Here is a 25,004-nt window from a genome sequence, read left to right as displayed (position 1 = left end):
GCAGGACATAGCCCTAGGCAGTGTGCAAGAAATTTATTTTTATCAAGAAAGTATTTAAAGCTTCACTAATCTATACTATATTATGTCCTCTTATTCAGTACATAAGTCAGAAGGTCTCATAACATGTAAAATATAACAGGTACCCGGCAAGTGCGGATTCCCTCAATCCTAGCCCATTGTGACATACTGAAGTTTGTACATACCTAGCTAAGTGGATTTAGGGATTATAGTTTCTCATTTTTAACTAACCCTCATAAATTGGACATGTGGTTTAAAAATCCTCCCACAAAGAATCTGGGGATTAGCAGACTCGCGATAATGCAAGGACAAGCAAACAAGACAAGGCAGAACGTCACCTCCCTCACCTCTCGCCCAGACTCCAGGTTAGCCACATTACAAAGTGAAAACAATGACAGTCTAATCAGGTCTGACAAAAAGTCGGTTAAAAAATGAAAATTATCAACAAGACTATAAAACTTGAGACCTACACTAAGTTAATAATTCCACACTCTATTAAAGTGTACATTATGCTTGAGAAACTAGCTAAAGGTAGCATGAACCATAACACCATGACATTTTAAAATAAAGTTTACTTTCTTTTTTTTTTTTTCTCAGTCTTTTAAAATTTCTATTTCAGGGATGTGATTCATAATTTACTTGTATTAAATAGTAGATCATGTATATAATTTCCAAATAAATAATTATGCACATATGAAGGTATACATACAAAAGTTTGGAAACCCCTTGCTTGGTAAAGAAGTGTGTAAAAATGAGAGGGTGAGTGACAAAAATATGAGAAATGAAAGGAATATGAATATGAAATAGCATCAGTGAGAGGGAAGATTCAAGAAAAAGACTAAAAAGCTGAATTAGTACCTTGAGAGGATCACTGGAGATAAAAATGATCGAGCAGGGAATATCAACATCAAATACTCATTTCCAAATTCTCAAAGAAAATGTGCTTTATCAGTGAATTACAACTTCACATACAAATGGCACCTTTTTTTGGCATATAAAAGAAAACTCTACAACTTAAAAGTATGAATCTAGAATTCATAGTAACACTCAAATGGATAAAAATACATTAACTATTATCTGCCAAATGATAGCCTATATCCTGAATAACAAAAGAATATGATGCCCTACAGCAGCCCCAGTAAATTCAGATTTGAAAAGTGTGTCCTTACGTGATCAGTCAATAAGCAGCTACAGGAATGAACAGCACAGTAACTAACCAAGCAGGCATCACAGTCAGCCAGTGTCCTCATGAATAAAAGAACAGCAGGATTTATAAAGAAATCCAGTCAGTGGTAAGGTTGAAAGAAATGCATCTAGCTCTAAATCCAACAGAAACTGAACTACTCGCCAAGCCAGAAAACAAACTCAAAAAGAAAAAGAAAAAAAAAAAAGCCGATCAGTTAAAACTAAGAATCACTTTGCACGAGGCCAAGATATCTTTTCCCCTGGTGCTAGACTCAGCATGTGTGCTACACACACATTGTGAAAGCCAGGCGTAACACTCTACTTGTCCGGGCATATGATTTCTGACTTAGTACACATGGGGCCCACGACAGAAAAAGGACCCCCACATTCAAAAAGTATTCCTCTCCCTTCCTCGGGGTAATCCTGTGGTTACATGTCAAATTTTCACACTTGTTTTGTGGCAAGCATCAAATTTCCCTTGGACCCTTGACAGAAGCCCCTGCTTACAGGTTAAATGCAGGGACTAAAAATTACAAAGATCCTTAAGGCTCCTAAAAGCTTTAACAAAGCCTTTGGGAGCGATTTATATCAGGTCATTTCACAACCCAAAGATCATGAGTAGAGCCAAAATGGGGAAATGTGAAAATAATTTAGGATATTAAAGGGACAAATAGGTTACCACTAAATAAATTACCCTAGAAGATCTTTGGCACCTCAGGGGCCCAAGCATGCTATTTCTTTCCAAAAATCAAACTGTAAATCCACACATCAATTAATGACATATAGCATTTATCAACTTATCTCTTATTATTTACTTCTGTTGGGTATAGCAAACATAGAGAAAATTCCAAACTGAAAATCCACTAATTATTCAAAAATTACATAAAAGGTTTATTTCAATGATGCTTTGATTAGGCTACCACGCAAATTATTCTGAATTTCCTAAACACGAATGCTAACAGCTGATGCAGAGCAGACCAAGTGACAGGAAAATTCCAAGCTTAAAAATTAGCTGATGTGAGCTGCAAGTAGAAAATCCAAAAATAACTTAAAAATTAGTGAGCAAGGGGCTTCCTGATACTCCAGATAGGGCAGTTTAATCACTCCACACTTGCATATTCATAAAATTACCAGGGTGAAAAAGGCCAGGATTCATGGTTGAGAGAGCGGTTATGAATATAAATAAGACCAAGGCAGCACAAATTCAGGTGGATAGAGAGGCAAAAGAGAAGAAAAGCACAAAGGCATTTCAAAACCACATTTCTTTGGTTAGGTTGTTTTGAGCAATTTTGGTAATGTTACTACTGATTTTCTTTTCTTCCTGAACTCTGACAAGGAAAAAATAAAGACTATATATTAGAGACCCATGGCTCCATCTTTCAAAAAGAACAGATAAATGCTTAGGAAGTGCCTTTCAGAGAAAGCAGAGACTATTTAAAGAATCAGTATTATTCCCACTTAAGACCAAACACGATACAACTCCACAGAGATGTTTCTATTTATTTTCAGAAATTCATGCAACCAACACCAACCTCTTAAGGAAGCAAAAGGGAAATCGGTTTCGGTATCTAGCTTATTATTTATGTACTGCTAACGCTCCTTTCTTGTGTTTACCTCAGGATCCAAGTTTCTGAAAACATACATTCTTGTCTTCTCCATCATTGCGAACAAATCCGGATTGTCTTTGGCCCACTTCATATCCCAGACATCTTTCCGCTCCAATTTTAACAACTCGCCAATGACTTGCTGTCCTGTGCTGTCTGTTACCCGAGCATCCAAGTCAAAGAAAGTTAGAATGCCTGAGATGTCTATGATAGCCAGACGACTACAAATAATGGCATTGGAGAAGGGAAACAAAATTGTAAAATGATGATCAGAAATCACAAATATAATGACCCATTACTGTTCTGCAAAATCAGTTCATCTGAATCTGGGAAGAAGGCAGAAATGGCTTTCAAGAAATAAGTGGTTTTAAACAAATTCTTACAAATTCGATAGACGACTTGGACTACTCTCCATTTTGCTTCCTTGTGAGGAAAAGATATCCAAGGGAATTAAAGCAACTGACATGCCAACAATTTAAAGTATTATATCAGAATTTCTATATTTTGCCCAATTAAAGAAAAACATCAACAAAGTATAATACAACTACTGAAATATAAATATAGTATAGTAAAATCACATGAACTGTAAGCAAGTTTAAAACAAACACACATCTTTGTATTTTTATATAAATCCAACAATCCTAGTTGATAACTTCTAAACCCAACAACTACATAAGGAGAATTTTCAGACTTACCTAGAGTTGCAGTTCAAGGATAACTGGTAGGCTCGACAATTAAGGGAATATTTTTGAATTAAACCAACATTGGGAAGACTGTATCTCTGAATGGTGCCAGATTCACGACCCTATGGAAATCATTTTTGATTATTAAAGTATATTTACATAATGAAATTAAATTATAAATACAGGTCTCTCTATATGTTCATACATTTGTTTCCAAAACCAAAGTGATGCTGTCATAACTAATTCCCAATTCTGATGTTAAATCACATTACTGATTACAGACGTACCTCCTAATTTAATCAAAACCCTGTCAAAGTGGCTGAAGGTGATCTAATTTTTTTTCATGTAGCATTCAAGAAAGAAGTCATAAATCTAGCTATTCCATAATACATAAATGCTTATATCAAAAGAAAGAAATAACAAGGGCTGTTTACATTTGTTGTCTAGGTTAATATGCAGGGTACATGAAAAGCTAAAATATAACGCACTTATTGAATTAAATTTCATATAAAATCATACAAGATCACCATATGCAACAGTTGTTATTGAAATTAAGTCTGTATTTTTCATCTATAGCCACCTATCTGATACTAGTTAGTGGCAAAGGGAGATGATCAGAATGCAATGATACAATGAGTATTAGTTTAAATGGGTCTAAAAATAAAATATAAGGCCGCCTGGGAGGCTCAATTAGTTTAATATCTGCCTTCGGTTCAGGTCATGATTCCAGGATCCTGGGATCGAGCCCTGCATTGGGTTCCCTGCTCAGTGGGAAGTCTGCTTCTCCCTCTCCACCATCCCCTGGTTCATGCTCTTTCTCTATTGCAAATAAATAAATAAAATCTCAAATAAATAAATAAATAAATAAATAAAACAGTATAAATTACTGAGCAACTCTGTGCAAGCCTTAACAGACGAACAGTTGGTGTAACAATCAAGAGAGAACTGTGGTTTTCAAACCCTTCCTTGCCTCTGGCCATGACAACAGGAGAAAGCAGAGGGCCCCACTCGGCCAATCTTTCCCGCTCCCCATTTTAATCAGAGTGGCATTGTTTTTGCAGCATGATTCTCAAGAGGGGCCAACCAGAAAGCCTGGAACGGGGAGGGGGATATTTTTTAATGTACAGAAGGGCAGTATGGGTTTCTGAAGGTTTACCATATTGGAGAATGAAATAAAATTTTGTTTTTGAAAAAAGGGGTCCTGTGGTTTCAAAGGTTTGAAAAAGTAATCGTTCTAAAACCTTCTACATTTCAATGGCGAAAAGAAGTTTAAAGTGCAGAAGATATTTTCTCCATTAAACTTCTGGCTGGTATTAAACTATCTGAGTACGTTTCTTTAGGTAGACTCTGTCATTTAAGAATTATGTCAGTTTTTGTGATTAGTTTGATTTGCGTGTTATTTATTTCTGCAAATGTCAGAAACACAGCTAACACAGCAATAACAACAAAACCTGCCATACAACAAAAAAATCTAAAAAGAAAAGAAAAGGCTCTGTAAGACAAAATGCTATAAAAATCCTGATGAGGAAAAACAAATACTACCTTCTTAGGACTTTGTCCCCCACAAAATTATCTAATGGCTAAAGAATGTAACTAAATACACACTATTAAGGCTCTGATTACATAATTCAAATTCAAGGGCTCCACCAGCATTACTAAAGTAAAGTAAACATTTAGTTCTAAAATTAATATTTTCAAATGTTAGAGCTCAAGAAAAGACACTGTAACAGTGATTTTCACACTGTTTTGATTTTGCCCTAGACTTCTTCGCTTTACTGGTTAGCAAACACACTACCTCTTCATTTTACGTTTTATGAAAGCAGCTGAGCCAAAACCCTTCTCTAACACAAAACAGAAGGCCACAGAGAAGAGGGAGCTTTCGAAGACCTGCTACCACGGTCCAATCCATCCCGCACCCGCCAACCCTTGTGTGGCTCCTTCAACCCAGTGTCAAACTCTCCCCAGCGGGCCAATTTTCAAGACAGCTATTTTTGCAAATGCTTAACAATTTGTGAAGCAATCTTTAAAACTTTCTTACTTCTCATGTTGGACTTAGTAAGCCAGGTGCCCACAAGATGATTTTCAAATCCGAAACATATTACTGGAACCTATATTTATAATTTAAACAATTATTATTCATAAAATCAGTTTGCTTCAAACTTACCACAATCAGTGTCTTATCAGATGCAGTTATGGCACAAATCGGATCCCGGGTACCCTAAAATAAATCGTTATTCTGTAACAAATATAGAATGACTAATCTGACATAAGGTAGTAGGCAATTCACCTAGAAAAATTCTCCAATATATGTATTGACTTAACATTTACTTAATGAGCACCTACTATGTGCTAGACACTGAACTAAGCACTGGAGACACTCAGATAAAATCTTTCCCTTCAGGGATTCCTCAAAAGCCTCCTGGGGAAGACAGCAAGCCCGACACCTTATTACAGTCCGGTATGACACAAGTAGAGATGTGCTCGGGAATTACGAGAGCGACAGGAAGGAACATCTCACATACACAGAAAAGCACAGGGAGGCAAAACCCTGAGCTCAGTCGTAAAAGTACAGATGGTGGAAGGACAGACAGCTCGTGCCAGAATGAGGAAGGGGAAGTAGTGGCACAGCACTTCAACGGCCTGGATGGATCCCAAGGGCTTAGATGCTTAGTGCGAAAAAGTCAGTTTCAAAAGGTTACACGTTATATGATTCTCTTCATTTGAAAAATTCTCAGAGTGACAAAACCAGAGACGGAAACAGATTCATGGTTGTCGCGGGGCAGGGACAGGGTGGAGAGCAAGTGCAAAAATGGAGAACTAGCATGAGGCAAGTCCGTGCCCGATGGTGAGATTACATAAAACTACGTGCATACATGTACATGTCAAAACTAGTGAAACTGAGTAAGGAATCAGGTGGCAGTCCAGTTAAGAGTGTCATTCCCAATAGCAATTTCCTGTCTTTGATATTATCCCACAGTTATAGAAGATGTTACCACTGAGGGAAGCGGGGTAAAAGGTTCTACGCGCTATATTTGTGCAACTTCCCGAGCGCCTATTATTATTTCAAAAATGGTTTTAAAAATCAAGGGGAAAAAAGGAGGCTGAGATAAAAGGTTTTCAGAATAGACATTTTTTAAAGAATTACTAGAATAACATGCTATTCAGTAAAAAAATAATTCTTTGTCAGATGTCAAAATAAAATTACAGTATTTCAAAACTTACAGATATTGACATTTGCTGCAATCACCTACCTGAATTGCTTTACTATAATCAAGCACCCCATCCACTGATCCAGAAGGAGTATCATCAACATGATAAATTCTGGGAGAAAAAAAAAAAGGTGATCATTTCAAAGATGGTCTAAGTACAGGTTATGCCATTTCACAATCTCTAGAACAATTAAAGGACTGGATGACACCAATGAATACTATTACGTAACATAAATGTCCCGATTATTTTAAAGAGTCCTTGACACAGCTCGATCCCATAAAGGTAAAAACTACCTGCCAGGTGTTTACTAGTTATGCAAATGATATGTTCCTGAAAGTTATGCCAAAAACTTATTTGGACATTGAATCACATATTTCCAATGCACTTTATTAAGCCCCAACAGATTATTTTACCTTACTCTGCAAATGAACATCACTCAGAAATAACTTCAATACACTAAGTTTCTCTGTCATTTCTCCATAATTTTCCTTCTGTCAATGTGCTTAATAAAGGTAAAGCTTAAAAGTATTTGGGAAGCTCTAATTAATGGGATTTTTGTTCTGAAATAAAGAATCATTCTTATGTTCCCTGTGTTGTGAGGATGAACTACTTTTGGACTTTCCCCATCTGATACCTTCAATACCTTCAATATAATACTATTCACACCACAGCATCTCCACTTTACTTGTCTCCCCCACCAGCTGAGGAGGCAAAGACTATGTGCCTAGCACAGTGTGACACGCTGTCAGGTGCACTATGTTTGCTGGGAAAATATTAAAACGAATGATGGCGAATAGGGAAGATACATCACAGAGTAGCTATGAGGCCCTGGACAAGCCTCTCAGCCTCAATTTCTCCATGTGGAGAATAAGGGCAACATTTGCAGGGTTTTTAAGAGGCATATATAAAATGATGTTTGTAAAGCAAAACATGAACAGAGCCTGATCAAGAAATCATAGACGGAATATAGCCACAACAAAATTAAGTCATTTTCTCTCTTTAAAGTATCATGAAATTTTATCACTGTTAAATTGAAATCGTGATTATACTTTTGTCAGTATAATGAGATCAAATGTTAAACAGAAATGTATTAAATGCAGAAAGAAAATATATTTTAAAAAAGAAAATAAATTTAGAGGTGCCAGGATTCTGCACTGTAATACATTGCTATTAAGTATATGCAGCTACTACTTCTACTTAGTTATCACAAAATAAAAGTCAAAGGTCAGAATACGAGGTCTCCCAGGAGGTCATGTGACCACCTTCCATCTCTTAAAACAAGTAGAGTACTACAAGAAAGGCCAATCTGAGTGTTTCAGAGCCAGATCAAGCCAGATCAACCAGATCAACCAGATCTATGTCCCATTTCTACTTATCAGCTGGTGATCTTTGGCAAATAATTTAAGCTCCTGTGTCTTAGTTTCCTCTCTGAAACGGGATTAATAAGAGTACTGACTAGGCTTACTGTAGTATCTAGCTCATTAGAAGTATTCAATCAATGATGGCTTTTCTTACCATCATCCACCATATTTCACAGATGAGAAAATTGAGGCCCAGATAGAACCTGCCCAATCACTAGAACTTGTAAGTGTATCTCAGATAGAAAGAAAGGGAGATGCTGCCATCTTAAAACCAGAATATCTTTAGCTGGCTCTCAGAGGAACTTACTCTACTTACTCTATGAAGAGACTAGACTTTTCAGTTCCAACTTTATCCTAAGACCTCCCAGCAGACTGTGGTTCTCTTACTTATTATGGCTACCACTGTCACATGCTCTCCTGGAAAGAGGCCAAAGATTCTTTCTAGTTAGACTTTCAGAACTACTGAGAAAGCAAGATATAGTATTTTTCAACTATTCTGGGAGTTTTGTTATGTTTTATTTAGAGAGGGAGAAGTTGGGGAGGCAAGGGGGTGGGAGACAGAGAGAGAATTTAACTGGCTCCATGCCCAACACAGAGAAAGACGCGGGGCCTCAATCTCCCAACCCTGAGATCATGACCTAAGCCATAATCAAGAGTCAGACACATAACCAACTGTGCCACCCAGCTGCACCTCAACATTTTTTATTTTGTTTTGTTTTGTTTGGGGGTTTTTTAGTTTGTTTGTTTTGCTTCCACATGAATTCGTGTATCTAAAATATTTACTAGGGACATTTCTCCGATCTTAGTACAAGAGTGAGTCTTACAGGGAAGGGAAGATGGCATTAAGATCTCAAGCATGTGTGAGGGACGATGATCTGACATGACCCCTGCTGCCCACTCCCACCAACACAGGCCTATGCCCTGATTAAGAATTATTAGATTAGGGGCGCCTGGGTGGCTCAGTGGGCTAAGCCGCTGCCTTCGGCTCAGGTCATGATCTCAGGGTCCTGGGATCGAGTCCCGCATCGGGCTCTCTGCTCAGCAGGGAGCCTGCTTCCCTCTCTCTCTGCCTGCCTCTCCATCTACTTGTGATTTCTCTCTGTCAAATAAATAAATAAAATCTTTAAAAAAAAAAAAAAAGAATTATTAGCTTAGAACAGTCAACAAAATGCTTTATTTAAAGGCTTAGGGTAATAACAAAAGGCCAAAAAAAGTATCACCAACAGAGACAATTTAACTGACAAAACACAGTAAATGCATCTGCACCTTGAAACTTACTAAAGGGAATTCCCCCCATCCTAGCTCCTAACTTCTCCATGTGGTAGAGCCCCCTCTATCACTTAACCCCAGTCCCCCTCGAATCAAGGGCAAGAGAAAGAAGCCAAGTGACCACTTCGCCCCACCTGAAGACTTCCTCCCTAAAAACCTGCCTCTCCTATGGAGATTGATACTAGAATCACCCCCACCCTTCTGGAAAGACCCATACAACTAACCCATAAGAATGAAGCTTTGGTTAGATTTTCAACTGAATAATCATATTTATGGTTTATCCTAATATGGTAAGAGTAAATGAGTAAGAATAGCTATTTCCTTATAAAAACACAGATTTCCACTCTTTATCTCCAAGGGCTGTCTTTTATTACACCACGCTACCTCTCATTTATTTTTAAAAATTTAAACAAATAATTTGAAAGGTTTTGAAATTAATGGAAAAATATTATTTTTAGTAACCAAAACAATTTACAGTTCTCAAGCATGACAATTTATAATTAACTATGTCTGATTTAAATGTGATATGGTTGAGCTACTAAAAACCATGCATCAAAAGATATACCTTTCTCTCCCTTCTTTTCGAGACCGCGTGATCTGATTAATTTCCAATGCTGTGAGCTTCTTTGCCACACGATACTGCCAGGTATAAAATGCTTCTTTCGAAGCTGCTATCACATGGGTTTTGGTCATTGCAACAAATAATGGTACTATTAAAAAGAGCATTAAGACAATTAAGTTAGTTACATAGAAACACAGAATGTTTGTGCTACAAAGGAATTGAGTGAGCACTGCGTTCAACCCCACATTTCAGACAATATACCTCACACACAGTCTCTGAAATCAAAAAAGAATCAAAGGCTTATAGAGCTATACAAAAACATTACATCAAAATGGATCAAAGATCTAAATGTAAGAGCTAAAACTACAGAAGTCCGAGGAGACAAAAAAATTAGGAATAATCTTTGTGATGGTGGATAAGACAAGAGTTCCTTAGACATGACACTAAAAGCACAAGCAATGAAACAAAAAGGAGATAAACTGGACTTCATCAAATTAAAACATTTGTGCTTCAAAAGACTTTTTTTCAAGATTTTATTTATTTGAGACAGAGAAAGATAGTAAGAGAAAGCATGAGCAATGGGAAAGGGAGAAGCAGGGTCCCTGCTGAGAAGGAAACCCAACAGGGGGCTCAATTCCAGAGCCCTGAGATCATGACCTGAGCAGAAGGCAGACGCTTAACTGAGCCACCCAAGCACCCCAACATTTGTGCTTCAAAGGACACCATCAAAAAAGTGAAAAGATAACCCACAGAAGAAAATATGTATAAATCGTATTTGTGATAAGGAATTGTTTCTAGACTATGTAAAGAGCTCTTACAACTCAATAATAAAAAGATAAATAGCCCAATTTTAAAATGGGCAAAAAAAAAAAAAAAAAAGGATCAAGATGGCAGAGGAGTAGAAGACCTAATTTTGTCTGATCCCAGGAATTCAGTTAGATAGTTATCAAGCTACTCTGAACACCTACAAAGTCAACAGGATATCAAAGAAAAGGATAGCAGCAATTCTATGAAGAAAAGCGACACTTTCTGGAAAGCAGGAAGTGCAGAGAAGTGAATCCGAGGGGATATTCCAGAAGATAGACCGCCGGGGGAAGAAGCTTCCATTAGCTGGCTCCAGGCAAGTGAGAGAGCAGCGGAGCATGAAATCAGAACTTTTAGAAGTCTGCTCTGTGGAGGGACATCACTCCAGTAGCTAAGCGGGGGGTGGAGCCCTCGCTGGGACAGCGTGATCTCAGGACCCTTGGAGGTCACAGAAAGACTGGGGGTGTCTGAGTGTGACAGAGCTCCCCGGTATTGGAGCAGGAAAGCTGGCTGCAAAGACGAAGCCAAGGGGTGGGCTCTCAGCTACGGGTTGCCATAAACCATGATCCAAGGCATAGGCCACTGCTCTTTGAGCAGGGACCCCACAAGAGGCAGATCTGGAGAGACCCCTCCTTTCCTCCACCAGGAAGAACAGTGCGGGAGTGCACTGCAGGAATCTGCTGGGTTTGGACACTCCAAACAGGGCTGTGCGCCAGAGATAGAAACGCTCGGTCATAGCCCAAGTGAGCACAAGTGTGGCCGGAGACCAGGGAGATGGGAGGGATTGACTACTTTTCTCTGAAGGCACACTGAGGAGTGGGCCCTGAGCTCTCAGCTCCTACAGGCCGGATATTGGGAGGCCACTATCCTCATTACCCTCCTCCAAAGCAGATTACTTAGCATGGCCCTGACTAGAGTGGTACAATTCGCCTCAGGCAGACATTTGAGAATCACGGCAACGGGCCCCTCCCCCAGAAGATCAGCAAGAACATCCAGCCAAGACCAAGGTTACTGATCAATGAGAACATCAAAACTCCAGCGCTAGGGACATACAGCACAGAGAATTCATGGCTTTTTTCCCCTGACACTTCAGTCTTCCAAAGTTAAATTTTTTAAATTTTCTTTATTTTTTTTTAATTTTTTTTAATTTATCTTCTTACCTATTTTAACCATCTTAACACCTTTTTTGAAATCTTAATTTTCATTTTTGTACTCATATTCTATCCCTTCATTGTACTTAATCTCATTTTTTGTATATATATGTTTCTCTTTCTTTAAAATTTTGGGATACAGTTTCTTCTAACAGACCAAAATATATCCTAAATCTAGTGTATGGCTTTGTGCTAGTCTCCTACCTGATCATATTCTCTCTCTCTTTTTTTTTAATGTTTTTTCCTTTCTTTTTTGAACCAACTGCTTGTCAATTTCTTTTTTAGAATCTTTTAATTTTCATCTTCACAGTCACATTCCATCCATTCATTGTGTTTACCCTTATGTGTGTGTGTGTGTGTATGTTTTTCTTTCTTTAAAATTTTAGGAGGCAGTTTCTTCTAACAGACCAAAATATACCCAAAATCAAGTATGTGGCTCTGTTCTATTCACCAGCCTGATCATACATTTTTTTTTCCTTTCTTTTCCCCCTGGTTTTGAGTCTCTTCGATTTGTTTAGTGTATATTTTTCTGGGGTTGTTGTTACCCTTTTAGAATTTTGTTCTCTCATTCACCTATTCTTCTCTGGACAAAATGACCAAAGTGGAAAAACTCACCTCAAAAAAAAGAACAAGAGGCAGTACCAACTGCTAGGGACCTAATCAATTAGGACATAAATAAGATGTCTGAACTAGAGTTCAGAATGATGATTATAAAAATGCTAGCTGGGCTTGAAAAATGCATAGAAGATACTAGAGAATCCCTTTCTGGAGAAATAAAAGAACTAAAATCTCACCAAGTTGAAATCAAAAAAGCTATTAATGAGGTACAATAAAAAATGGAGGCTCTTACTGCTAGGACAGAAGAGAGAACTAGTGATATAGAAGACCAAATGATGGAGAATAAAGAACCTGAGAAAAACAGATATAAACAACTATTGGATCACAAGGAGAGAATTCAAGAGATAAGTGATACTGTCAGATGAAACAGTATTAGAATAACTGGGATCCCTTTATGGACATTGGGGAAGGTATGTGCTATGGTGAGTGCTGTGAAGTGTAAACCTGGCAATTCACAGACCTGTACCCCTGGGGCTAATAATAAATTTTATGTTAAAAAAAAAAGAAGAGTAATTGGGATCCCAGAAAAGGGGTGGGGGGACAGAAGGTATATTGGACCAAATTATAGAAGAGAACGTCCCTAATTTGGGGAAGGAAAAAGGCATCAAAATCCAGGAGGCACAGAGAACCCCCCTCAAAAACAATAAAAATAGGTCAGCACCCCCTCATCTAATTGTGAACCTAACAAGTCTCAAAGACAAAGAGAAAATCCTGAAAGCAGCTGGGGACAAGAGGTCTGTAACCTAAAACAGTAGAAATATTGGACTGGCAGCAGATCTGTCCACAGAGAACTGGCAGACCAGAAAGAACTGGAATGACATAGTCAGAGCACTAAATGAGAAAAATATGCAGCCAAAAATACTATACTCAGCTAGGCTGTCATTGAAAATAGAAGGAGAGATAAAAAGCTTCCAGGACAAACAAATACTGAAAGAATTCGCAAACACCAAATCATCTCTATAGGAAATATTGAAAGGGGTCCTCTAAGCAAAGAGAGAGCCTAAAAGTAACATAGACCAAAAAGGAACAGAGACAATACACAGTAACAGTCACCTTATAGGTAATATAATGACAATAAATTCTTATCGTTCAGTAGTTAGCCTGAGTGTAAATGGGCTAAATGCCCAATCAAAAGACAAAGGGTATCAGAATGGATTAAAAAAACAAGACCCATCAATATGCTGTTTGCAAGAGACTCATTTTAGACCCAAAGACACCTCCAGATTTAAGGTGAGGGGGTGGAAAACAATTTACCATGCTAATGGACATCCAAAGAAAGATGGGGTGGCAATCCTTGTATCAGATAAATTAGATTGTAAGCCAAAGACTGTAATAAGAGATGAGGAAGGACAATATATCATACTTAAAGGGTCTGTACAACAAGAAGATCTAACGGTTTTAAATATCTATGCCCCTAACATGGGAGCAACCAATTATATAAGCCAATTAATAACAAAATCAAAGAAACACATTGACAATAATACAATAATAGTAGGGGACTTTAACACCCCCCCCAATGAAGTGTACAGACCATCTAAGCAGATCAACAAGGAAATAAAGGTTTCAAATGACAAACTGGACTAGATGGATATCACAGATATATTCAAAACATTCCACCCCAAAGCAACAGAATACACATTCCTCTCTAATGCACATGGAACAATCTCCAGAATAGATTACATCCTGGGTCACAAATCAGGTTTCAACCAGTACCAAAAAACTGGGATCATTCCTACATATCTTCAGACCACAACGTTTTGAAACTAGAACTCAACCACAAGAGGAAAGTTGGAAAGAACTCAAATACATGGAGGCTAAAGAGCATCTTACCAAGAATGAATGGGTCAATCAGGAAATTAAAGAAGAATTTTAAAAATTCATGGAAACAAATGAAAATGAAAACACAACTCTTCAAAATCTTTGGGATGCATCAAAGCCGGTCCTAAGAGAAAAGTATATAGGAATACAAGACTTTCTCAAGAAACAAGAAAGGTCTCAAATATGCAACCTAACCCTACCTAAAAAAGCTGGAAGAAAAACAGCAAATAAAGCCTAAACCCAGCAGAAGAAGAGAAATAATAAAGATAAAAGCAGAAATCAATGAAATAGAAACCAAAAGAACAAAAGAACAGGTCAACAAAACCAGGAGCTGGTTCTTTGAAAGAATTAGTAACGGTGCCTGGGTGGCTCAGTGGGTTAAAGCCTCTGCCTTTGGCTCAGGTCATGGTCCCAGAGTCCTGGGATGGAGCCCCACATCGGACTCTCTGCTCAGCAGGGAGCCCGCTTCCTCTCCTCTCTCTCTCTCTCTCTCTGCCTGCCTCTCTGCCTACTTGTGATCTCTGTCAAATAAATAAATAAAATCTTAAGAAAAAAAATATTGATAAACCCCTGGCCAGACTTACCAAAAAGGAAAGAGAAAGGACCCAAATTAACAAAATCATGACTGAAAGAGGAGAAATCACAACCAACACCCAAGAAATACAAACAATTATAAGAACATAGTATGAGCAACTATACACCAGCAAATTAGACAATCTGGAAGAAATGGATGCATTCCTAGAGACTATAAACTACCAAAACTGAACCAGGAAGAAATAGAAAACCTGACAGACCCATAACCAGTAAGGAAATTGAAGCAGTAATCAAAAATCTCCCAACAAACAAGAGCCCAGGCCCAGATGGTTTCCCAGAGAAATTCTACCAAACATTGAAAGAAGAATTAATACCTATTCTCCTGAAACTGTTACAAAAAATAGAAATGGAAGGAAAACTTCCAAACTCATATTATGAGGCTGAAACCAGAAAAAGACCCCATCAAAAAGGAGAATTACAGATCAATACCCCTGACGAACATGGATGCAAAAACTCTCACCAAAATACTAGCCAATAGGATCCAAGAGTACACTGAAAGGATTATTCACTATGACCAAGTGGGATGTATTCCGGGGTTGCAAGGCTGGTTCAACATCCACAAATCAGTGTGATATAATACATTAACAAAAGAAAAGAACAAGAACCATATGATACTCTCAACAGATGCTGAAAAAGCAATTGACAAAGTACAGCATCCTTTCTTGATCAAAACTTTCTTGATCACAGTGTAGGGATAGAGGGTACATATCTCAGTATCATAAAGGCAATCTATGAAAAACCCACAGTGAATATCATTTTCAATGGGGAAAAACTGAGAGCTCTTCCCCTAAGGTCAGGAACATGGCAGGGATGTCCACTATCACCACTGCTATTCAACATAGTACTAGAAGTAGTAGCCTCAGCAATCAGACAACAAAAAGAAATAAAAGGCATCCAAATCAGCAAGGCAAAGAAGTCAAGAAGGCAAAGAACTCACTCTTTGCAAATAATATGATACTCTCTGTGGAAAACCCAAAAGACTGCGCTCTAAAACTACTAGAACTCATACAGGAATTCAGTAAAGTGTCAGCATATAAAATCAATGCACAGAAATCAGTTATACTTCTATACACCAACAACAAGACAGAAGAAAGAGAAATTAAGGAGTCGATCCTATTTACAGTTGCACCCAAAACCATAAGATACCTAGGAATAAATCTAACCAAAGAGGCAAAGAATCTGTACTCAGAAAACTATAAAGCATTCATGAAAGAAATTGAGGAAAACACAAAGAAACGGAAAAACATTCCATGCTCATGGACTGGAACAACAAATATTGTGAAAATATCTATGCCACCTAGAGCAATCTACACATTTAATGCAATCCCTATCAAAATACCATCAACTTTTCTCAAAGAAATGGGACAAATAATCCTAAAATTTATATGGAACCAGAAAAGACCCTGAATAGCCAAAGGTATGTTGAAAAAGAAAACCAAAGCTGGTGGCATCATAATTCCAGACCTCAAGCTCTACAAAGCTGTAATCACCAAAACAATATGGTACTGGCACAAAAACAAGAGACATAGATCAATGGAACAGAACAGAGAGCCCATAAATGGACTCTCAACTCTATGGTCAACTAAGTTTCTTCAACAAAGCAGGAAAGAAAAGTCCAATGGAAAAAAGATAGTCTCTTCAACAAATGGTGTTGGGAAAATTGGACAGCCACATGCAGAAGAATAAAACTGGACCATTTCCTTACACCACACACAAAAATAGACTCAAAATGGGTGAAAGACCTCAATGTGAGACAGGAATCCATCAAAATCCTTGAGGAGAACACAGGCAGCTACCTTTTCGACCTCAGCCACAGCAACTTCTTCCTAGAAACATCACGAAAGGCAAGGGAAGCAAAGACAAAATGAAGGACAAAATGGCAAGGGAAGCAAGGACAAAAATGAACTATTGGGACTTCATCAAGATAAAAAGCTTTTGCACAGCAAAGCAAACAGTCAACAAAACCAAAAGACAACTGACAGAATGGGAAAAGATATTTGCAAATGACATTTCAGATAAAGAGCTAATATCCAAAATCTATAAAGAACTTACCAAACTCAACATCCAAAGAACCAAGAATTCAATCAAGAAATGGGCCAAAGGGGCGCCTGGGCCAAAGGGTGGCTCAGTGGATTAAAACCTCTGCCCTCGGCTCAGATCCCAAGGTCCTGGGATCGAGCCCCGCATCAGGCTCTCGGCTCTGCAGGGAGCCTGCTTCCTCTTCTCTCTATGCTTGCCTCTCTGCCTACTTGTGATTTGTCTGTCAAATAAATAAATAAAATTTTTAAAAACAAAACAAACAAAAAAACACAGTTATCTTTAAAAAAAAAAATGGGCCAAAGACATGAACAGACATTTCTCTAAGAAGACATCCAAATGAAGACTCTCTCTAAGAAGACTTCCAAATGAAGAAGTGCTCAACATCACTGGGCATCAGGGAAATACAAATCAAAACCACAATGAGATACCACCTCACACCAGACAGAATGGCTAAAATTGACAAGTCAGGAAAGGACAGATGCTGGCAAGGATGCGGAGAAAGGGGGACCCTCCTCCACTGTTGGTGGGACTGCAAGCTGGTGCAGCCACTCTGGAAAACAGCATGGAGGTTCCTCAAAAAGGTGAAAATAGAGCTACCCTATGACCCAGCAATCACACTACTGGCTGTTTATCCTAAAGATACAAACGTAGTGATATGAAGGGGCACGTGCACCCGAACGTTTATAGCAGCAACGTCCACAATAGCCAAACTATAGAGTCGAGATGTCCAACCACAGATAAAGGGATAAAGAAAATGTAGTATATATACAGTGGAATATCATGCAGCCATTAAAAAAATTTGCCATTTGCAATGACATGGATGGAACTAGAGGGTATTATGCTAAGGGAAATAAGCCAATCAGAGAAAGACAATTATCATACGATCTCACTGATATGAAGAATTTAAGAAACAAGACAGAGGATGATAGGGGAAGGGAGGGAAAAATGAAACAAGACGAAACAAGAGAGGGAGACAAACCATAAGAGACTCTTAATCTCAGGAAACAAACTGAGGGATGCCAGAAGGGAGGTATGTGGGAGGGGTGGGGTGGCAGGGTGATGGACATTGGGGAAGGTGTGTGCTATGGTGAGTGCTGTGAATTGTGTAAACCTGATGAATCACAGACCTGTACCCCTGAAACAAATAATACATTCTGTGTTAATAAAAAAAAAAGTAATAATTTTTTAAAATGGGCAAAAAATCTGAACAGACATTTCTCCAATGAAGATATACAAACAGCCAGCAAGCAAAGGAAAAGAAGTTCAACAGCACTAGCCATCAAGCAAACGCAAATCAAAACCACAATGAGATACTACTCTCCTGTTTTAATATCTAGAATCAAAAGGCTAGACATTAATGAGTATTGCCAAGGATGTACAGAAATGGTAGGAAAATAAAGTGGTGTATCCACTTTCAAAAATAGTTTGGCAGTTTTTCCAAATGTTAAATACAGAGTTATTACCACATGCCCCAACAAGTCCACTCCTAGGTACATAACCAAGAGAAATGAAAACACATGTCCACACAAAAGTTCACACATAAATGTTCAGAACAGCATTGTTTTGAATAGCCAAAAGGTAGAAATAGCCCAAATGTCCATTAACTGATGAATAGAGAAATCAAATCCCACTCCCTCCTCCTGTCCCCACTACTATTACTGCTTGGTTTGGGCCTGTATCCTTCCCTCTGATCTCACGTCTTATATTTCCTCATTAATTTAGAAAAGAAAATTCTCTGAAGTCCCTTCCTAATTTTGAAAAATATTCTCCTAAACATATAACTTTTTTCATCTGTTCTGTTTTTCTTTTAAGATTTTATTTATTTATTTGACAGAGAGAGAGAGCACGTGCACAAGCAGGGAGCATGGAAGGCAGAGGGAGTGGGAGAAGCAGGCTCACCACTGAGCAAAGAGCCCTAAACAGGGCTTGATCCCAGGACCCTGAACCAACTGAACCACCCAGGCGCCCCTTTCTGTTCTGTTTCTTAAAAAACATTTAATTAAGCTCCTACTGTGTACCCTTTTTTTTTTTCCAAAAGATTTTATTTATTTGACAGAGAGAGATTACATAGGCAGAGAAGAAGGGGGGGGCGGAGCAGGCTCCCTGCTGAGCAAAGAGCCTGATACAGGGCTGGATCCCAGGACCCTGATATTATGATCTGAGCTGAAAGCAGAGGCCTAACCCACTAAGCCACACAGGCGCCCCCTACTGCGTGCCCTTTGATGACACCGTCTTACGAAGACTATCTTAAAAACTTAAAAATGGAGGAATAAATAAGTAAAATAACTTGCCCATGGTCACAAAACAAACTAAACACCATAATAAAACTAAACGTGCACACACAAAATATATTAAAACAACAACAAAAAAAATCCTTCATAAAGATCAGTTTCATATCTATTTTCTAAACTCATGAATGATTAGAATAGGGTAAAACTTACGTTTTACTAAATACTAAGCAAAGTATTCATATGGCCAGAATAAAGGACTGGTGTTAACAGCAGCTACCATTTCTGGAGCTCTTGCCACAGTCCAAGTAGATATTTAAGGCAGTAAGAGACTTAGAAAGTGGACAAAGAATTAGAAACCAGCTAATGGTAAAGTCTTAATTGAGTAGATTACCAACTTTGGGTTTCAAATTCAAGAATTTTTACATGCTAAGTAATTCAGTATAGTTGAATCATACTAAAAAAAAATTGTTTTCATTATAATTGTCAAGATTTTTCTATTCAAAACAGATACTATTGTTGAACTCTAGAGGGAGCCAGAAGCCTTTCCTACAGGGGACAAGGGGTTGAAAAGCAGTCCTGGAGAAGGGTAGCTAAGACCTGGAGATTGCGGAGTGGGATGAACTTGCACGCCAGGCCCAGGCTTTGCTCAGCTTTCTCTGAGCCCCGCTCTCCACTAAATCCTAACACATTTGTTAAATGTTTAGTAAATTCTACCACAGACACTCTAATGCCAAATATTATACCCTCAGTATGGTATGAAGGAAGATCACAAACTTTTACCTTAAACTATTTTCTAATACAATTTTTCTTAAGTATATAAAATTATTCCTCTATCCACTGTTTACCTACAACTAAATTATATTCATGTTCCTTTCTCTTTTATTAAGATTTTTTTATTTATTTGAGAGAGGTAGTAACAGAGATAGCAAGAAAGAGCACAAGGGGGAAGGAGAGGGAGAAGCAGGCTCCCGATGAGCAGGGAGCCCGACATGCAGCTCAATCCCAGGACCCTGGGACCATGACCTGAGCTGAAGGCAGGCACTTAACCTACTGAGCCACCCAGGAGTCCGGTTCCTTTTTGATACATCCTAAATAATCACAATAACTAATCGTTAGCCTGATTAATTCAAAAGTAAAATGTTAGTGGTTCCATGAAAGAGTCAGACTTTGAGATTCAAGCAACAGGCACTTGCTTAACTCTGTGGCCTTAGATAAATCACTTATTCTCTAAATCACTTATTCTCCTTCACTGCAACTGAAGATGATAATACCAAGCTTATACAGTTGTTTGAAGATTAAAAGAGATAGTAAACATAAAGCACAGTACAGTGCCTGGAATAGAATAAAGGCTTAATAATCACTTCAAAGCCAGTATTTATTGAATTTTATATATATATAATTCATATATATATTCACATTCATATATGTTCATATATAAATATATATTTATATAATATTATTTATATATAATATATATTTATATCTACATAAATATATAAATATTTATATAATATACATTTTATATATTTATATATATTTATATTTATATATAATATAAAATATTTTATATATATAAAATATATATACCAGTATATATTATAATATACTAATTATAATTGCTAGCTATATACAATATATAATTATGTTAATATATAACGAACATACTCCATAGTATCTATTTTCACTCACACAACTACTCCATGAGGTAGGCATTATTATCTGCATGTAGCAGATGAAGACACAGAAAGATGGAGGGATTGCATAACTTGCTGAAGCACACAGCTGGGAAGTGGGAGAAGGTGGGATACAAGACCTGTTAATCTGTCTCCAGAAGCCATGTCCTTAACCACTATACCATACGGCTTCTCATTAAGGGTTAATAAGAATTAGATGTGGTTACTATTATTGTCTTTACCTTTATTACCTACATAGGTTTTTATAATAAAATCACATACAAACCCACGGATCAGTACAAAAAACAAATACAGATGTACCTGAAACATACATTCTTTTGAACCAGCAGGTTGTAATTACAGCAAACTAATATGGGTAGATAATCCTATCTACAAAAATTGTGCTAGATCTTCATTAAAAGATCTACCCCATCCAGGTGGATTTGTTCTTAGTTTCCTAGAACTAAACCTCCAGGAAAAAGAATCCAAATTTTAACAGACCATTTTAGAAAAAGAACACAACCAGGATAAAAGCACTCCATGTCCTTCTCAACTATTCATCATCTGGGAAAAAAATTTCAAATATCTAGAATGTTGGGGAAAAAAATTTTAAGAAAACGACAATCTCTTCAACAAATGGTGTTGGGAGAATTGGACAGCCACATGCAGAAGAATGAAACTGGACCACTCTTTTGAAACCATACACGAAAGTAAACTCAAAATGAATGAAATACCTAAATGTGAGACAGGAATCCATCAAAATCCTAAGGAGAACACAGGCACCTCTTTGACATCAGCCAGAGCAACTCCTTCCTAGACATGTCTCCAAAGGCAAGAGAAACAAAAGCAAAAAGGAACTATTGGGACATCAAAATAAAAACCTTTGCACAACAAAGCAAACACTCAACAAAACTAAAAGCAACCTACACAATGGGAGAAGATATTTACAAATGTCTTATCAGATAAAGTACTAGTATCCAGAAAGTATAGTGCTAGTATCTATAAAGCACTTATCAAACTCAACACCCAAAAAAACAAAAAGTCCAGTCAAGAAATGGGCAGAAGACATGAACAGATATTTCTCCAAAGAAGAAGTCCAAATGACCAACAGACACATGAAAAAACGCTCAACATTGCTCGGCATTAGGGAAATACAAATCAAAACCACAATGAGATACCACCTCACACCAGTCAGAATGGCTAAAATTAACAAGTCAGAAAAAAACAGATATTGGCGAGGATATAGAGAAAGGAGAACCCTCTTACACTCTTGGTGGGAATGCAAACGGTGCAGCCACTCTGGAAAACAGTATGGAGGTTTCTCATTAAGTTAAAAATAGAGCTAACTTAGGAGCTAGCAATTGCAGTACTAGGTATTTATCCAAAGGATGCAAACATAGTGATTTGAAGGGGCAGCCCAGATGTCCATCAACAGATGAATGGATAAAAAAGATGCGGTGTGTACATACATATACGTACACACACACACACACACACACACACACACACACACACACACGCTGGAACATTATCCAGCCATCAAAAAGAAAGAAATCTTGCCATTTGCAACAACAATGAATGGAACTAGAAGGTATTACACTAAGCAAGATAAGTCAGAGAAAAACTAACACCATCTGATTTCACTCATGTGGAATTTAAGAAACAAAACGAACACAGGGGAAGGGAAGGAAAAATTAAATAAGATGAAAACCAAGAGGAAGGCAAGCCATAAGAGACAGTAAACTCCAGGAAACAAACTGAGGGTTGCTGGAGGGGAGGTGGGTGGGAGATAACTGGGTGACGGGCATTAAGGAAGGCATTAAGGAGGGCACTTGATATAATGAACACCAGGTATTATATGCAACTGATGAATCACTAAATTCTACCTCTGGAACTAATTAAAAAAATAATGCTTCCATTAACTGAACTTTGTAACATTAAGAAGCTGTAGTTACTAAGCAAGCAAGGATGTAAAATAACTTAAAACAATCGAGGAATTCACATATAAGTGAAACCTGCTTGTAATATTTTAATGCTGAGGCCTGAAATAAATGTCTACATCTGTAATGTTCCCCTACTTTTCTACTTATTCATTTCTCAGCCCCTTAAAGAGCTGATAAACTGAAACTTCACTGACATGTTTTCATCAAATTGCCTATTTCTAGATTATATGGAGGACTCAGTGCATGTGTTAGAGACCATCACTAGAAAGCCACTGACATGGTTTCACCAAAATGGCTGAAGGACAGGCACCTGGCACTTTCCAGGCACTTTCCATGCCTTCAATCCTCTACAAATGCTGTTTTCTCTCCTTAAAAAGTCACCTGAAGAAATACTCATCTTCAAAATTCAGGTCAAATGAAATTAAGTAGGAAAGATGTCCCTGGTGTCCTTACTCACCAACATGCATTCATCCAATACCCAGCACAAAACCGAACACACAGATGGGGAGCAAGCAGTAAGCCAGTGTTCAATGGAGTAACTATATTTCATTATTTATTCAAATATCCTACAGCAAGTTTCATAGTCAATGTCTTCTAACTCCAGATCCCTGGTACCAGGACCTGAAACTCACTGAATTTATTTATTGCTAAATAAATGAATTATCATTTTCTATTTTCGTGATAGAAAATAAATATTTTCCATACATTCAATAAACATTTGTTATGGGTAAGCATAGTGTTAGGTAGAGGAGATACATAAATGAGTAAGACATAGATCCTTAAGAAGCTCAAAATCTTGTGGGGAAGATAAACAAGAAAATCGATAATCATAGTGCCCAGTAAAAAGCAATACTGTCAATAGAAGTGCACCAAAGGTATTTTAAGGGTGCATAGGAAAAGCACCAAAAATGGGTACCTAAGTCCTTTATGTATAGAACAAGAGACACATAGACTAAGTTTCTATAATAAAGTATGAAGTTCTTTTAAAAAGTTTCTATAAAGATTGTCAGGAGGAAGAGTAGGTAGCACAAGAAAAATTACACTTTCCAGAACAACATCAGTTGCATACTTCTTTCGTTTTAGCCTCTGGTCCTCATGAAAATTTGGCATACAAACTGAAAAAAAAGGAATTTTACAGGATATGTATGAAACAAAAATGTTGAGTCCTTGGCTGGGTTTACTGCAGACCAATGAAAGACCTGTTTGTTAAAATTTCAGCCAGCGAGACGGCAAAAAAAAAAAAAAAAAGCTTTGAGACTCAAAAATACAAATAATCATGCCCTCAAGAATTGGCCGTTTTATGAAGGTGAGGGATTGACATCTGGCTTTATGAAAAAAAAAAAAAAAAACTACCTGTGATCGAAATTACTTTGTGGCTAAACGTATCATGATTATTCTATGTTAGAACTTTTGATATCAAAAGAAAAAGCATATAATCTAAAGACTGACAGAATTCACATCTTAAAGACTGTTATGTTTCTAACAGAAGACATTCATGTAACAAGAATCTGTAAGAATTTCAGGGAAGACTTTTAACAAGGAACAATAACATATACATGTGCGCACATATGTAAACATATAGCTAAGTAACAATGAACATAAGACATGAAGTTGAAAAGTTTCACTATAAAACAGTGAGTTACCAAGACCCTGAATAGAGAGCATAAACTCTTTAAAGCCAGTATTTCTCACATTTGCTTGTATCACCCAAAAAGTTTAGCAAAATACATAACATTTGATTAAGATTGAATATGAAACCTAAAAAAAAAAAGACGAGCTCTCAGATTCAGAAAATAATTCAATGGGTTTTCAATTTCTGAAATCTATTAACTTTTCTAATACCATATCCAATAAACTATCACACTTTAAAAAAAATGTTAGTTTTGGAAGTTGCAGTGAAATGGCAACAAAATATTTGGTAATGATTTTTAAGAAAAAACTTAAGAGTAAGACATGCAATTTTTTAATGGTGACTTTCATAGCTGTTGGCTAGAGGGAATTGTAAATCTAAAGTAACAAATGTCTTCTGAAAACAAAAAGTCAGGAATTTTTGAAAGCTGTCCCTATTAACAGACCGATTTCATTAGAAAAATCTGGAAAGAGCAAATGCACTTTTACAAGCAGCTAAAGTGTTTTTATGGAAGAGAGGTATTTACAAGCAGTTTATTAATAATAAAAGTGGTTTAACAGCAAAATTCTTTCTATAATCCTCAATGTATTACATGCTAATCATTATGCTG

At 37.4% G+C, this 25,004-nt stretch overlaps 1 protein-coding gene across 2 annotated transcripts in view; it reads right to left on the bottom strand.

The window, feature by feature from the left end:
* WDR35 (WD repeat domain 35) overlaps window positions 1–25,004 on the bottom strand; it is a 64,913-nt gene that overhangs the window by 16,168 nt on the left and 23,741 nt on the right. For both annotated transcript variants that reach the window (XM_044262023.1, XM_044262025.1), the window contains 5 exons: window positions 9,896–10,040; window positions 6,742–6,811; window positions 5,655–5,708; window positions 3,503–3,612; window positions 2,818–3,028 (listed from right to left, as the gene is read on the bottom strand). In XM_044262023.1, coding sequence (XP_044117958.1) covers window positions 2,818–3,028; window positions 3,503–3,612; window positions 5,655–5,708; window positions 6,742–6,811; window positions 9,896–10,040 — 590 coding nt within the window. The remainder of the gene's footprint in view (window positions 1–2,817; window positions 3,029–3,502; window positions 3,613–5,654; window positions 5,709–6,741; window positions 6,812–9,895; window positions 10,041–25,004) is intronic.

The sequence above is a fragment of the Neovison vison genome, chromosome 8 (genome assembly GCF_020171115.1).
Source record: "Neovison vison isolate M4711 chromosome 8, ASM_NN_V1, whole genome shotgun sequence".
NCBI classification, from domain to species: Eukaryota; Metazoa; Chordata; class Mammalia; order Carnivora; family Mustelidae; genus Neogale; species Neogale vison.
This window is presented reverse-complemented; position numbering and strand designations above follow the sequence as displayed.